The following is a 15521-nucleotide window of genomic DNA, read 5'->3' as shown; positions in this document are numbered from 1 at the left end:
TAGGTCTGCCTAAATCAGGTTACTCAGGAACAGGTCCAGGCAGGTTTTGAATACCTCCAGAGAAGGAGACTCCACACTCTCTGTGGACAGCCTGGGCCAGGGCTCCCTCATCCTCACAGTAAAGAAGTTTTTCCTTAACTTGAAGTGGAACTTTTTGTGTTCCAGCTTTTGTCCATTACCCCTAGTCCTATCACTGGACACTACAGAAAAAAGTTTTGCCCCATCCTCTTGGCCGGCCTTGGTAGAGAAGACTGAGGCAAAAGCGAGATTCAGTAGCTCTGCCTTCTCTGCATTCTCTGTCACCAGGGCAGCCTCCTTGTTCATCAGTAGGTTCACATTCTCCTTAATCTTCCTTTTGCTGCTGATATGTTTGAAAAAGTCCTTGTTTTTCTTGTTTTACTTCCTTTGCCAGTTTTAGTTCCAAAAGGGCTTTGGCCTTGGTGGTTTTGACCCTGCATACTCTGACAATGTTCCTACATTCTTCCCAAGAAATCCTGCCTTTTTCCCACCTGACATAGATTTCCTTCTTCTCCTTATGTAGTTCCAGTAGTTTTTTTTTTTCATCCATGTAGGCCCCTTGCCTCTTTTTCCTGATTTTCTACTTGTAGTGACACATTGATCTTGGGCTTGGGCCAATACATAAGAATACAGATTGGTATAATAACTATGGAAATTCCATCAATTTAAATGGGATTGTACATTTCAGCATGGTGTTTAAGTCACACTTATTTATATTTAGGTATTTTTTAGAGACTTATATACAAGTCAGTAATATTGCAAAGTCAACAGGAAAAATAGGCAACTTTGGAGAACATTCATGTCACTTGTCCTATTGTTAGGTAGACAATTTCTGGAGGTGCCAGTTAGTTATTCCTACTCTAGCAAGAGTCTTCTTTATTTTAAAGAATCTAAGCTTGTTTATTACATCATCAATCTGGAAATCATAGCAAGGAATAATAACAATAATGCTTACCTACAAGTTTTGAAGTTATTAGAATATAAAATTAGACAAATGTTGCTTGAAGAGTTGTTTTTTTTTTTTTTTTCATCTTGGAAAATGTAAGCATTCTCCATTTGTGGTATATTTTATTAGAAACGTTTCATTGCTTAGGTGAATCCAAAAAATGATGGATGCTCTTGCATGGAACAAAGAAGACGCAAATGGCAAGTCTGGCACGGGTACAGACACTAAAATGCTATCAATAGTAAAGGAATTTTACTGGAAGTAAACTAGCTAACTGTGTCATTTTCAAATAATCTACAATTGCCTATGAGTCTGAGATATCTTAATTGGAAAATGGAATGCTTTCCCTATTGGCTTATCTTTATGCTTTTATTTGATGCCCTAAATCACATTCCAGCCTTAAAACAGAATGTCTTTAAATCTTCTTCCTGTCACAAAAATTGTGCTTGTTTATTTTTGCTCCACTTGTGACTATATGTAAACATTTACCTTTTAAAAGAACCAGTATCAAATATGAAAATGGTATGTTTTTAAAATCAGCTTCTGTGTGGAAGACTCCAGAACCTGAGCAAACAGGCATGGCTCTTCTGTACCCATGGCTCTTGGTGAAAAGTACCCATAAAGTTAAACTTTTCAAATTAGCATATGGTGCAAATGATGCTTCCACAAAATGTGTGGAAAGTGTGAACTTTCAAAACAAAGTCAACACTTCAAGAGCACAATGAAGACTTGTGGGAAGTGCTTTGTGTAAAAAAAATTGACACAGAATGAACAGAGTTTTCACAAGATTTCATTAGCTTTTCATTGATTTGTGGAAGAAAAACTATGTTTTGTATGACAAGAGGTATTATCTAAGGCCTTTTTTGAATCATATTAAATCTCTGTTACAAAACCATCAATTTTATGAGAGCGTGTACCTTGTATTACATTACTACGTAACATTATACATGATAAAGTCTGTTCCAGTTACTGCCTCTGCTTGGTACAGCAGCCTGTGGTTAGAGTAAGTGACTAAGACAAAGGGTAGGATGTAATTCTCCTAACTTTAGCCACATTAAAGTTGTATGCAGCATTTCCAGCTAGTGATCTACCCCACAGACAGAGCCAATTGTGAAAATCAACATTCTTAGAAGGCATTTATTTCACTTACTTCAGACATACTTCTGTGGTACAGAATGAATTGCTATGGATGATACAGAGGGAAACAAAACAACCAGCTTAAAAAAATTTCATAGCTTTTAGATGGCTAACATTAACGAAGAGGTGAAATGACACTCAGCTTCAGTGCCTATGTGATGACTGACAAGTCTTCAGCTGTGCTCATGCCAACACTTAAATGTTCAGTTAACTGGACACACATTCTCGTGGTAGGTAAGTCTGAAAAGTCACATCACAATGTTGCTACTTGTGTGAACAAACTGGCACTTGCTTCTATAAGTTTATGTGCTTTATACACCGCTGACAGCAATACATGTGTGCTCTGGCTGGCAAATGATTCTCATTTTATCTTAAAATTATGTTTTGTCTCAGACTTCCACTCTCCTGACCAAACGTCTTTCAGTTAAGGGCAACTTGGTCAGATTAACACAACTGGGATAGTTTGCTCTTGAAATGGTAAATAATACACTTAAGCAAGAATTGCATGGCACTGATTTATGTTGGCAATTATTTCTTAAACAAAAAGGAACTTCTAAATAAAATGCAAAAAAGTTAACATTTACAAGGTAAGGATACTAGGAATAAGAGCCTAAAACTTCACACCATCTCCACTTTTAATCTTTACTTTTTTTTAATGCGATATTATACACTTCTGAACTTCTCTGTATCATAGTGATTAACTGAAAGACGTAGGGGAATAAATTAATAAAGGACTACATAGATGTAATTCAAAATGGTTGATGTCAAGAATAAAATGCAGTTAGTCTAGTCAAATCTAAGGGCTGAGATAATAAGCGTGAACCTAGACTATATTCCTGTACTGCAAAACATTGCACAGGTGTGTAGTCTTACTGTCTGATATGAGAGGCATAGAACAAATAAAAGCAATAAATGTTTAGAATTATTTTGAGGAAATTCAGTCACGTCTAATGGACAGTGGACTAATCAGTTCCCCAGAAGTTGTCCCAGAAGCCACATTGTGTGAGTCACTGGAAAGTATGATTTTACTAAACACTGTAGAACATGCTACACTTATTTGGAAAGAGACAGTGACCCAAGATTCTTCTAGCAGGACATCTCTTTTCTTTTGAAAGGCAATCAACCCTCTGCTAGCTTTTTTACTGTCTTTCCTGCAAGATCTCTACAGCTGCCTTAAAGAGTTGAAATCTTACTCACCACGAAAAAGAAAGCCAAAATCATATGTGGCCAATAATTTAGTTTTACATTAAATTTTCAAGCAGAAAACAACTAGTCATGAAAGAGTTAATTCACAGGCATCTTACCCATAAAAAGAATTGTTTTTTGTGAGGAAGTAGATTTTCTCCTCAAATGACCAAGTGTAATGTTCATGCAAGGTAGTTAGAACTGGCACAGCTGATGCTCCATTTAGCATTTAGCTTAGAGAGTACAAAAGAGAAGTGATACTGGCAGGACTGGTTTTGGAAGGTAGCTCTTGTTTTTCATCTTACCTGTGGTTTTCTTTCTGTGTCACTTAATTCAGTGTGCTGTTTCCTTCCACATTTGGATAGCCAAGGCTGGCTTGCATTGTGTTACTTTGTTTCATTGATTCACTTATTTAGTAGTCTCAGCATGTCATCCACTTAGCTATTTGCACCACTGATTAGGTTGTATCAAGGGAGGTAAGCATTAGTTCTGACGAATTTCACTGAGTTTTACTTGACTAGTCACGTTATTAATAATACATCTAAAAAGTAGCTGTTGTGATCAGAAACTACAATCTCAATCAACTGCCAAGTTCAATGAACTATCCATTTTATCTTTCATGCTGTGTTCTGTAAATGCATGGTTCTCATGCAAAACCATCTCTTGGAAACTACCATTGGCAAGATATATTTCTAAGCTTTTCCATGGAGATTTATTGCAAGGAAATGAAATATTACTACTACTTGCACTCATCACTGGAGAAGCTTATTTACCTATTCACTGGCTTGAATAAGACAGTCTAGCAAAAACATACAAAAAAATTGGGATTCAGATGATGTACTGGATGTTGGCCTGAAAGATATTCCCTGTCCTCTTCAATCCCATCATGATGCCCTCAGAAGATGCTGGATGTAAGTATGTTGTAGGTCTGATACAGCTCACTGGCTCAGAGATGGATTATTTTGAGTACCTTGAGACACTCTATTGCACTTTACCTGCTTCTGCATGGGGGTTGGACTAGATGATCTCTAAAGGTCTCCTCCAACCCCTACCATTCTATGATTCTATGATCCTACAAGAGAGTAAAGGCCCACCAGAAACCTTAGATCCAAATAACTTACATAAAGAAACATAAATAAACATATAAAGAAACTCAAATTAACTTCCTTATAGCTCAGGCCTATCTCCAGTTGCTGTCTGACGTATAAAATTTGAAATAGACGTTGCACTTACCCAATAATGTGTTCACAGAGCAGCCTGCAATAGTCACTGTGAGAACTAGTAATTAACAGCAGAATCTTCCCAGCGCTCCTCAGTTGTTTCAGCCACTTTTTTACAGACTCGGGACATCTTTGTAAATATTTGTCTGGATGATTTTTCACTTCTGGGAAATACATCCCACAGTCTTCTAAAAAATTAAAACATAATTATGTATTATCCAATCCTCCATACAAACCACTTCATCCACACAACAAATATCCTTTTATGTGCAAACAATAAAATTCTAAAAAGGCAAAGCTTAACATTTTGCCTGGGTTGTTATTCAATATAAATCAAAAACCCAGTCAAACCACGAGGATAAACTGTAGCAGAAATTGGGTTTGTATGACTTTTTTCTTTTATTATGGAATTTTCATAGTTATTTTGTTTGATGTTCTTTTACTTGTAAGAGTAAATAATACATAAATTAAAGATTATAATCTTAGATAGAAAAATAATTGCTTCCTGTTGTCTTTGCTCAATTTTTGCATACTCAGTTTGTGATTTTAAAATGAGTTTAATGTTTAGAAAATGGTAAGGACCTGAAATTCCCAAGAACATCTGTTCAGTTACTTCTGACAATTTACATTTGCATGGTCTTATCAATAACATCCATTTTCATCTTTTTGCATTTTTCACAATTAACATTTTATCTATGAAAGGCTGATAAAAGAAACTGACAAAGACTCACAGTTATGTGAAATACTTGAAACAGATAAAAAAACCCAACAACCCAATTGCAATTCGAGATTCAATAATGCCTTCTGCTGAACCTAACAGCAATTGAATTTTGCCAATACACTTGTAATGCAAGATTTTTAAAAGTGCAATAACACAAAGTTGGCAGTAAAAGTTACCTAATCATTAAAGTCACAAATAAATACTTTTTTACAACCCATAGCTGTTTTACCAAATCATCAAATTAACATGACATCCATTTCAACTACTCCTATGGTCTAAGACTACATATTTTCTCTGTGATCAAATCCTCTATAAATCAAAGTGTCAAGCTAGTTAAAAGTCTAAAAAGAAGTATAATAACTGTAGAGAAATTCTACCAAGTATTTAGCTCTCAGTCTGTGTGTGTTATAGTATAATGAACATCATCATAGAAGATTATTTTTCTTCCAGCATTTGTTCTATATGCAACTGACTGTGGTCAATTTTGCTGAATGATTTAATAAATCCCAGACATTACTTAGCCTTCTGGTATGTGAGTAATGTTAGTCTCCTGTTTGAAAAAATAAGATTTAAACCACTTGAACTTTAGCTATTTAATGAAAGTGTACATGTATGTTTGAAACAGTAGTATCAAAGAAAGACTGAAAGATGCTGGGTGTTAAATATTTTAAAATTTTCATATTCAAACATCCACAGATGGCAGAAAAAAAAATCGCCAAAAGAAGTTTCAAACTGGATATTATCACTGCAACTACACAGAAAGTTAAAATGTCTTATTCTGTACTGTGAATTGACAGAGTTCTTCCCAAAAGCTACAGAGTAGACTATAGTATATGAAGGAAGTCTCTAAAACAAAATCTGCCAACTGACAACCAGGTCACTATTTCAGTTCTTCTTAGTAGTTTGGTCAGACTGTGCAACAGCCTGTACCACTGGAATACAAGCATGTTTCTGCAGCCAGAACTATAGAATGCCATGACATTTACCTTAAGGGATAGCCAGAACCAATGATATTTCTGATTAAACCAAACAGGTTTATGAAACAAGCTTTCCTGTAGTATTTAGACTCCCCCCCACCTCCCCTTCCCCTTTCTGGGGCATCAATATTGCTTGGGAGGAGCAATACAGTTTTTAGGAGCAGAAGCTGCATTATTTTTTGCAGTATTATCTTTAGTAATTAAGTTTCATGCGCTATGCTATGACAATTTTTCTTCTTTGTTGTTTTTGAAAACACACAACATTACATAACAATGAAGTAGGACACAAAACAAGTTTGGCATTAGCTCTCACAGGTTCAAACAATTAAATAAAAGATGGCTAAGTTAATTTATGTATATAGTGATCCATCACTCTTTTTACCCTAAGGCAAAAAGATCTGGTTTATATGAACTTTTCTGTTTGATGCTCTTTGTTTTTCTTTCTGCATCAAATGCCTCCCACTCTCTGTTGACCATTCTTTGATGTGAAACTATTTAAAGACTTTGAGTAAATTTAATCAACACTGTCTTCTTTGCCCATACTCGGTGCAGTATCTGCTATGTAATAAATCTATGATATTTGGCCTTAGAGTTACAACAACTGCACTGGAAAAGGTCAACAACTCTGGATGCAACATATGAGCTCATTCTAGTTTTCTATCTAGACCCTGAAGCCCAACTGTTAATTGCAGACAAGCAATGAATCAGCTTTTGACACTGAGATCTGAAGTTTGCCTCTGGGCTATTTGCCATATCAGGCAGAAGTACCTTAGAAGAACCCTCATTAAAGCATACTGCACTGTAATTAGGCCAACATGGCCTGTGAAAGTAGAGTTCAACTTAATTCCTAACATACTATTGCATCTGGTGAAGATAGTTCGGTCAAGTATATATTTATAACCTCTAAAGGAGTTTAACCATCAAAGCTTCATCATTTTATTGAAAGCCAAATAAAAGCTGAAAACCTTGCTCAATACCCCAGCTCAACAGTCAGTTTTGAGGAGGACAGCGGAGCCACAGGCACCTTGCTGGCAAAAAGCATTACGGAAGTTTTAATATGTGACAGAGAAATAGCATCATGTGAAGCCTTTCCAATCAAATGTTATGATATAACAGTGAGAAGTCAAGCATTTTTTTTTCCCCAATGGTATATATTACCACTATGCCATATGCTGTGCTTTGTTTTTCTATAGCAGAAAAAACATAAAAATAAAACTCTACTGAACAAAGAGTCAGTGAGGAATCAGAAAAGAAATAATTTTACCAGAGCCAACAGAAGGACAAAGTGATTTTATGCAACTGTCATACAGCTTTGCACTTGAAAAACAAAAAAAGTAATTCTTCAGACCAACACTATTCCTGAGAAATAAGAAGTGTCTCTAGCCTGCATTACCTTCCTGCATTACCAATCCAAGTTTCAAAATACTCTTAAAAATGTAACTAGAAGCATGATTTAGAGAAGTTTTGCCGGTTCACAAATTCACTGCATCAAAAAGGGGAACTTGTGGTCACCACCAGATCTACAACTAACAGTTTGCTATTTGTACACTGCCTAAAATAAAATCTCTACGTTTTTATCTCTGTTTTATGAATGTCACTTACCATATGGCTATATGGACACTGACATGTATTAATGCATACCCAGAAATCAGTGAAAGAAAAACAGCAGTAACAAAACAAATGTTTCAACTTTCACTTAAAATCTCTGTATTGTTTTCAGTTATCTGCATGCGTGCCAAAGCCTACACTAGTAACCTCTAGCTTTTTGGCAGTGTGAACACTTTCTCAAAACACAAGAAAGCATGTAATAAGAAAAATGGAAACAAGAAGACTGTGACAATCAGCATAACAATCAACATATTTACCCCCTGTGACTGTATGAGAAAACTTAATCCAATGATGTGGAGCAGGAAAGCAAATGTCTAAACATTTCACACACAACTTACTACATGTATGTTGTCATGGTGCAAATTCACACAGAATCGTAGAATGGTAGGGGTTGGAAGGGACCTTTAGAGATCATCTAGTCCAACCCCCCTGCAGAAGCAGGTCCACCTAGATCAGGCCACACAGGAATGTGTCCAGGCAGGTCTTGAAGACCTCCAAGGAAGGAGACTCCACAACCTCCCTGGGCAGCCTGTGCCAGGGCTCCCTCACCCTCACAGTGAAATAGTTATTTCTAACGTTTAAATGGAACTTTTTGTGTTCCAGCTTCATCCCATTACCCCTTGTCCTGTTGCTAGATACAATAAAGGGATGCCCCAACCTCCTGACACCCATCATTTATATACTTGTAAATATTAATGAGATCCCTCCACAGTCTCCTCTTCTCTAGACTAAACAGCCCCAGTTCCCGAGCCTTTCCTCATAAGGAAGATAAATTTCCATTCTTTTTACTGAACAACTTGTGAATTTATCTGAAATCTCTGAAATACAGCCTTGGATAGCAAATCAACAACCAGCCTCTGTAAGGACTGATAATAATCTTCCAAATACAGTTTCAAAAATAATAATTGTTTTGCAGCTCATCGAGTATCCTTTCAGAATATTTTCCCCTTTTACGCAGAAAATAAAAATAAAAGCAATTAAAATAAGTTGTCTAGAACTGCCACATACTATAGTCGTGCAGGAGCCTATTATCAGACCTACATCCTGGTGTATTTTCAAAGTAGTATCACTTCCTCTGTGTATGCTATCAGAGGTTCCCTTAGTGTCCCATTTGAGGTTTATCTTTTCTTGTCTCATCTGACATTGTAATTTGATCAAGATGTTCTTTGCATCCTCTTGCCTTGCAGTTTAATTGCTTGCAATACAGCTGTGATAGCAAGTGTGATGGGAATTATGTATAACTGGAAATCCAGAACTCCCAGACCCAGCTCAGAAGGAGCCTGCATGATGCTTGCTGTGAGGGGCAAAAGTCCTCCAGCACAGACAATAATCCAGTCTTTAATCCAACTGCCCTCCTCCACTACAGTTGCAAAATTACTCTACTGAAGTATGCAGTTTGATGTTGTAATATAACACCTCTATTTGTGGAAAAAAATAATTGTGTATTTCTCTTGTGCTCTTTCTTACACCACTTCTCCTTGGCAGGGTCAGTTTACACCCTACTGGCTCTGGACTCCTTTGGACTCAATATCTCAATGCCAGGACACTGCAGTTTTTAACTGTTACTTGGATTATAAAAAAGGCAAGAGGCAGATTTCCGGCAAGGTCTCAGTCCAGAATTGAAACACAGGAACATAGTGTATTTTTTAGTATTGTCACTGCTTCTAAGGGGCACATACTTGATTGAATTAAAAAGAATGTATCCACTATATGATTTAGCTAAGCAGAGAGGTATGAGACTAAAAAAATCCCTAGAACTCAGCCAAGAAAAATAAGCTTTCAGCTGCAAATTTGTAGATGGTATTTAGGGGCTTTAACAACTAACCACCTCTTACAATGGAACTAGTATTTGGGAATATGACTTCTTTCTCTTTTAAATTCAAAAGCAATGTTATAGCTTACCTATCAATACCCATAGACAGATTCTCTGCAGCTCTGATGTAAGGACTTACACCCCTTCCATAATTTTTGGCTCAATGCAGGCTTGTAGGTAAAGTTTTTTATTTGATAAACAGAGTAGAGCCGAAATAAAGCATTACTGTCAACTATGATGTGGACAATTGTATTCTTTGCATACTGTGTTCTACTGTAGCCTTACAGTACTTCAGGTTTTTAAACAGAGATGCTTCTTTCATCATTGTGGTCTTGTCTAAATAAATACATCTACCAAGAGAAACACAATAAAAACACCTTCATTACAGAAGACTTTGCAAAAGAATCTTCATCTAATGAAAGCAAGTAGAGGAGAAAGGGGTGATAGTTAATATTACATTAGACCAGTTGTCTTTAATTTCCTTTTGTATTCTAGTGGAAGCAGCAGAGGCAAAACAAGAGACAGAGGGAAGGAAATGTCAACATAAAGCAAGATAAGAAAGTGGAGTAAAGCATGAAGCAGGCATGACTGGGCAAAATATGGTTACATTCTGAAGGCCTGGGTTCAGGCAAATATCAGGAACACGGAGCAGCAGGAAAGAGATAAATCATCCCTCTTCTTCCCTCAAGTGCTAAAGATGTTTAAAAACAGAACAAAAGGATGAGAGTCCAGGAAGATAGGAGGTTATGAAGAGAGGGAAAAAAAAAGTGACTAATGTCAAATATTCTGTATTTTCGTCTCCTGCAACTGTCTCAATTCCTTAGCGTGCTGTTTCTTAACAGACTAAAGGGTTAAGGATCCTGCTCTATTTCAGGCTGTTTACACAGCCTATTTACACCTCTTAGTTAAGTAGGAGCAAAAATTAAAAGAGGATATTGAGTTTGGAGAAGAAGGGGATGTTAGTATTATGGTATCAAATCCTTGTTCTCACCTGAAAAAAGGAGAGCAGCAGTATTTCAGGGAGGACAGAAGAAAAAGGGAATATGGGTGGGTTGGACAGAAATTTAGAATGACATTTTTGTGAGTGGCTGCCCATCATAAGGCTGAACTTGGCAGCATGATGAACCTTTGCTTGCAGCTAAGAGTTAGCTTGTGTGCATGCTAATGAGGGGCTGCCTATATGAGCCTATAAAGCAGACTATCTTTCAAGCTACTCTTGGAAGTACAGGTGGATCAGAAGGGAAAAAAATACAGAAATCAGATAGGAGAGAGGAGATAGGAAATATGAAATGATAAACAGATCAGTATTAAGAAAAAGTTTTATTTTTATTAATAGGGAACACCTATCGGTATGTCAAATAAAATGAAAGAGAAAACTTTTCTTTCTATGTTCTCAGAAAAGTAAGGATTTTTACGATCACAAAGTAAACGTTTTGCACGTGGCACTTCAGTTTTGAACAAATGACATATTACCAATGGAAATACAAGACCAACTGATCTCCATTTGACTCTTTTCCCATGTATCTGTTAAAGAAAATATCTACAGCTCATGTAAGATTGAACGTCTCAGTATTTTTAGGAACATCCAGCTCTGGTCAGACAGAAATTGACTGTATTTCCTAAAATAATAAACTATTTTCCAGTGGTGACAACACCACGTTCACCTTGATTAATTTCAAGGGGGTGACCATAAGGTAAGGATCTGTGGTAGGCTAGGGAAAACACGATTACTTGGACTAATAGTGACTGTAGGGCTATATAAATATTTAATATACTGAATGAAACACTTCAGCAGAACACACACAAAACATCACCTCTGCAAATATTTCATGGGTCACTTCCTCTTCTACTCATTTTCTACTCCTGTGGCCTGAGAAGCTTACTGCAAAAATTAAAATTCTTTGGTAGCTAAAGCTAGGTTTCAAACTAAAAGGAGGTTGAATGACTAGAAATTCTTCTAAGGAGGCCAAGAAGAGACAAAACCTCCTATGCTCCCTCTTATTTCTCTCCCACTCTTCATTTCCAAGGTGAGATTTCTGTGCCAAAGTCTGTCAGGAACAGCACAGGACCTCTAGTTATATTTAAATGGAAGCCTTAAAGTCCAAATGAGAGGCTACTGCTGCTCTGCCATCTCTAAGCTGAACATCACCCTCCCACTCCACCACCTGTGTTTCACAGTGGATCAAAGGCCTACAATGGCCAGCACAGAACCTCAAGGTTGCAGGTTTCAAATCTGTCCCTAACCAAAGTCAGTTTCAAAGTGAGGCTGTATCTTTCCTGAAAACGTAACTTGTTAACTACTTTCTGAAAAAAGCCTGTCAAGTAAGGTGAAAAAGTACCATTTCCTGATGCTCTTCCCCCAGTCCTCCCATCTGAAAGGATAATCACATTTACTCTGCCTTTAATCTTCACTCTCTTGCTTCCTAGTTCTGCCTCATCTCCCATTACATCAGCAGCATCCTGGTTGCAGAAAGGTCAAGGTTCCTAGAGAGAATGACCTTCCATGTGTACACAAAACTTGGAAACACTTTGTTTTTTGCCTTTCCTTCCAATTTATGTTAATATTTATATCAACACAGCAATGTTTCCAGGGTGCAGTACAAAGCAGGAAGGATGTACGTTGGAAGTAAGAATTTGTTGCTACAATTTAGCGGAAATTATTCACAAAATAATTGGCTTCCTTGCTTTACCTTGCCATGTTAGTTTGCAGTGTAACAGATCAGATTTAACAAATCATTTGAGATCAACTGAGACGTTGATAAAACCCCTACAGAAGTAACTACCATTTCTTGGACAAGCATCTTCAGTTAAATCAGTCTGATTCTCCAGAATTCTTTACTGCAATGTGTGAATATACAAAGTAAATGTCCTGTAAGTGGAAAAATCTGTTTTGTTTCATAGTTAAGGATGTCTTCTTATAGGACTCATGCAACAAACTTACCTATGTTCAGAAGTAAAAGATAGAAAGGTGATATAGTGATTACTCAAAGCAATAAAACCACTTTTCCCCTCTTCTCCTATTAAAGATTTACATGGATCATTTGTTATATCAGTATTGCCACAATATTAATATTTATAAGGAGACAACCTATCTGTAGGAATTATCTTTATTCTGAAGTCTCCATCTTTACCTATACTCAGATTGCTGAAGCTACCAATCCTTATACACTCATCATACAAGCTTGGTGTTTGCCCCAGAAGTATATTTAAGAACTGGCTGAATTTTATTATAGATCAGGAAAGTCTCACTTTTCTTGCCTGGAATCTCACACTAGCTATCCTGTTAATACAGGATCACAATATACACAAAGCACATATATTAATGCCTCCAGGTCCTTTTCCACCAGCCAGCCTTCCAGTCACTCAGCCCCAAGCCTGTAGTGTTGCCTGGGGTTGTTGTGGCCCAAACGCAAAGCCCAGCATTTGGTCTTGCTGAACCTCATGCGATTGGTCTCTCTCTGCCCATTGCTTCAACCTGTCCAGGTCCCTCTGAAGAGCCTTCCTGCTCTCAAGCAGGTCTGCACTCCCACCCAACTTGGTGTCTTCAGCAAACTTTCTAAGGGTGCACTCCATCCTCTCCTCAAGATCACAGATAAAGATGTTAAATAGAAAAGGGCCCAACACTGAGCTTTGGGGAACAGGCCCACCCCGGATAAGACCCAAATTACTGTAAATGAGGAGAAGGGAGCCATGTTACATTTATACACGCAGTATAAAGTCACTATCTCCAAGAAGCCAGGGCAGTTGGAAGACGCAAAGCCTACATGTAGGCGTATGTATTTGCCATAGGATCAGCTCAGCCATACGGCACAGTGAGGCGAGCGCGGCCAGCATCCCCTCAGCGCCCGCCCGGCGCCCCGGCTCTCCCGGCGCCCAGCCCCGGAGCAGCGCGACGGTGGCGCCACCTGCTGACTGAGACAGACGCCGGTCCCGCCGCCACGCGCGCCGCGGCGGGCACCGGGCACGGTGGAGGAGGCTGCCTTCGGGTACAGAGCCGCGCCGTCATCCACAGGCACGGCAGCTTCTCTGTCATCATCATCATTTGGGTGCTCTGTCGCATTAATGTCGGATTCTTGTGTTAATATCATGTTTTATATGGGCTTTCTTTTATTACGCTTTCTCTACTAGACGATATGAACTGAGTATGGAAAATATAACTGCAACTAATGTTGGTCTCAAACTATTTATACAGGGCACAAAGTAGAGCTCTCTAATTTATCATTAAAACAATTCTACCAGGACTATTCTTAAATTACATTCGTAATAGCAAGTACATCACAATTGCTTTTTAAAAAGAATTTCCCTGTTGCATAAGGATTCAATATAAGCAAAAAGAAACTGAAGTAGAAATTTGGTTTTATTTTTCCTTTTGAAATTGAAATTGTTAGGCATCAGAAACAAATATTTCAGTATCAAAGACAAAAAATGTCCTATAATATAATACTAGATATGCCAATCTTTCAGGAACTTGCCCGTATATGCATTCATTAGTAAAGGCTGTTATGAAACAAAATCTGTATGTGTACATACTACATAGAATCATAGAATGGAGGGTTCAAAGGGACCTTTAGAGATCATCTAGTCCAACTTCCCTGCAGAAGGAGGTCCACCTAGATCAGTATAAGATGTATTTGTACAAACAGATAAACAAGCTTATGGGTTAGTAAAGACTTTAAGAGCCTTTACAGAAAGCCTGTGATTTCCTACATGCTCATATCATTGTTAGACATTTGGACTGCTTACAGCTTTTCTACATATAAAGTTTCTATAAAATTGTATTGTTAATGGAAAAAGGAATATGGACTATAGTAGCATCAAAAAGAATGTAGGATAAACTTGAAGGCAAAAATATCTTTAGTTGTAAATAGAGATAATTTTTATATAGGAGTTCAGCTGCAGGAAATTCCAAATCTCTGTAAGGCAATAAAGAGCTAATGTAATGGAAGCACACCTGTGTAAGAATATATGAAATTCATTCAAGAACATCCTGCCATGAGATGTACAACTTAGTACAGAGTCAGACTACTGGGTATGATAAGCATTTTGGAATGCCAAAAATACATTAGAAACCAAGAAGAGTAACTAGATGGGCCTTTAAAGGTCCCTTCCACCCAAACCATGCTATGATTCTATGAAATTGTTCGGTGTTTCAGTAGTTTAAGTTACTCAATTGCTGAAACTCCATTTATACATTGCAATCATAGTATTTACTTGATAATATGTCATCTTTGATGTTGTTGTTTACAGAAATGTATTTTTCGGTGAAATGTACATAGAGTATATACTTGCACATTCTTTTATAACAAAAAAAGTATAAAAAATAAATAAAACTGTGTTAAGACTTCTCTTTTTGCTTTCAATGCTCTTCCCATGTTTAGATAGCCAGTCTTTGATAGTAAAACGTGATGTTGTTTTTTGAAAATTTTTAACTTCTGACCTATGGTTTATGCCTGTATGCCAGGATAAGCCAGGGAATCCAATTTAATGCTGTTGGTGTTTATTCCATTCACTCATTGCATACAAGAAATAAGATTTCTAATGAATCAAAGATTTAGGAGATTTTGCCAACGGTATGCTTTCTGCATCAACATAATTGAATATGTCAAAGCAAGACTGGACACGCAATGCCTACATCTAGCTGTTACAACTTAAACCTACTGTTTGTTGACTTTCAAACTGTGGTAATACAATTTTACTGCTGGCTAGAATGGCTAAGCATACAACAAAAACTATATTGTAAAGTAAAACAGATCATATAAGATAGTTAGCAACTACAAGATAGTCAAGTTGAAAAATATGCAATAGTTGAGAAGGATGAAATACATCCTCCCAACTGAGAACAACTGAAATAGTCTGCTATGGACAGATTTGGTATAGGCAGGACTGGAACAACAGT

At 37.3% G+C, this 15521-nt stretch overlaps 1 protein-coding gene across 1 annotated transcript in view; it reads right to left on the bottom strand.

Moving 5' to 3' along the window:
• Window positions 1-15521, bottom strand: part of NT5DC1 (5'-nucleotidase domain containing 1) — a 139916-nt gene that overhangs the window by 46407 nt on the left and 77988 nt on the right. The window contains exon 7 of the mRNA XM_061990125.1: window positions 4520-4694. Within this exon, the coding sequence (XP_061846109.1) occupies window positions 4520-4694 (175 nt within the window). The remainder of the gene's footprint in view (window positions 1-4519; window positions 4695-15521) is intronic.

This window comes from Colius striatus, chromosome 2, assembly GCF_028858725.1.
Source record: "Colius striatus isolate bColStr4 chromosome 2, bColStr4.1.hap1, whole genome shotgun sequence".
NCBI lineage: Eukaryota > Metazoa > Chordata > Aves > Coliiformes > Coliidae > Colius > Colius striatus.
This window is presented reverse-complemented; position numbering and strand designations above follow the sequence as displayed.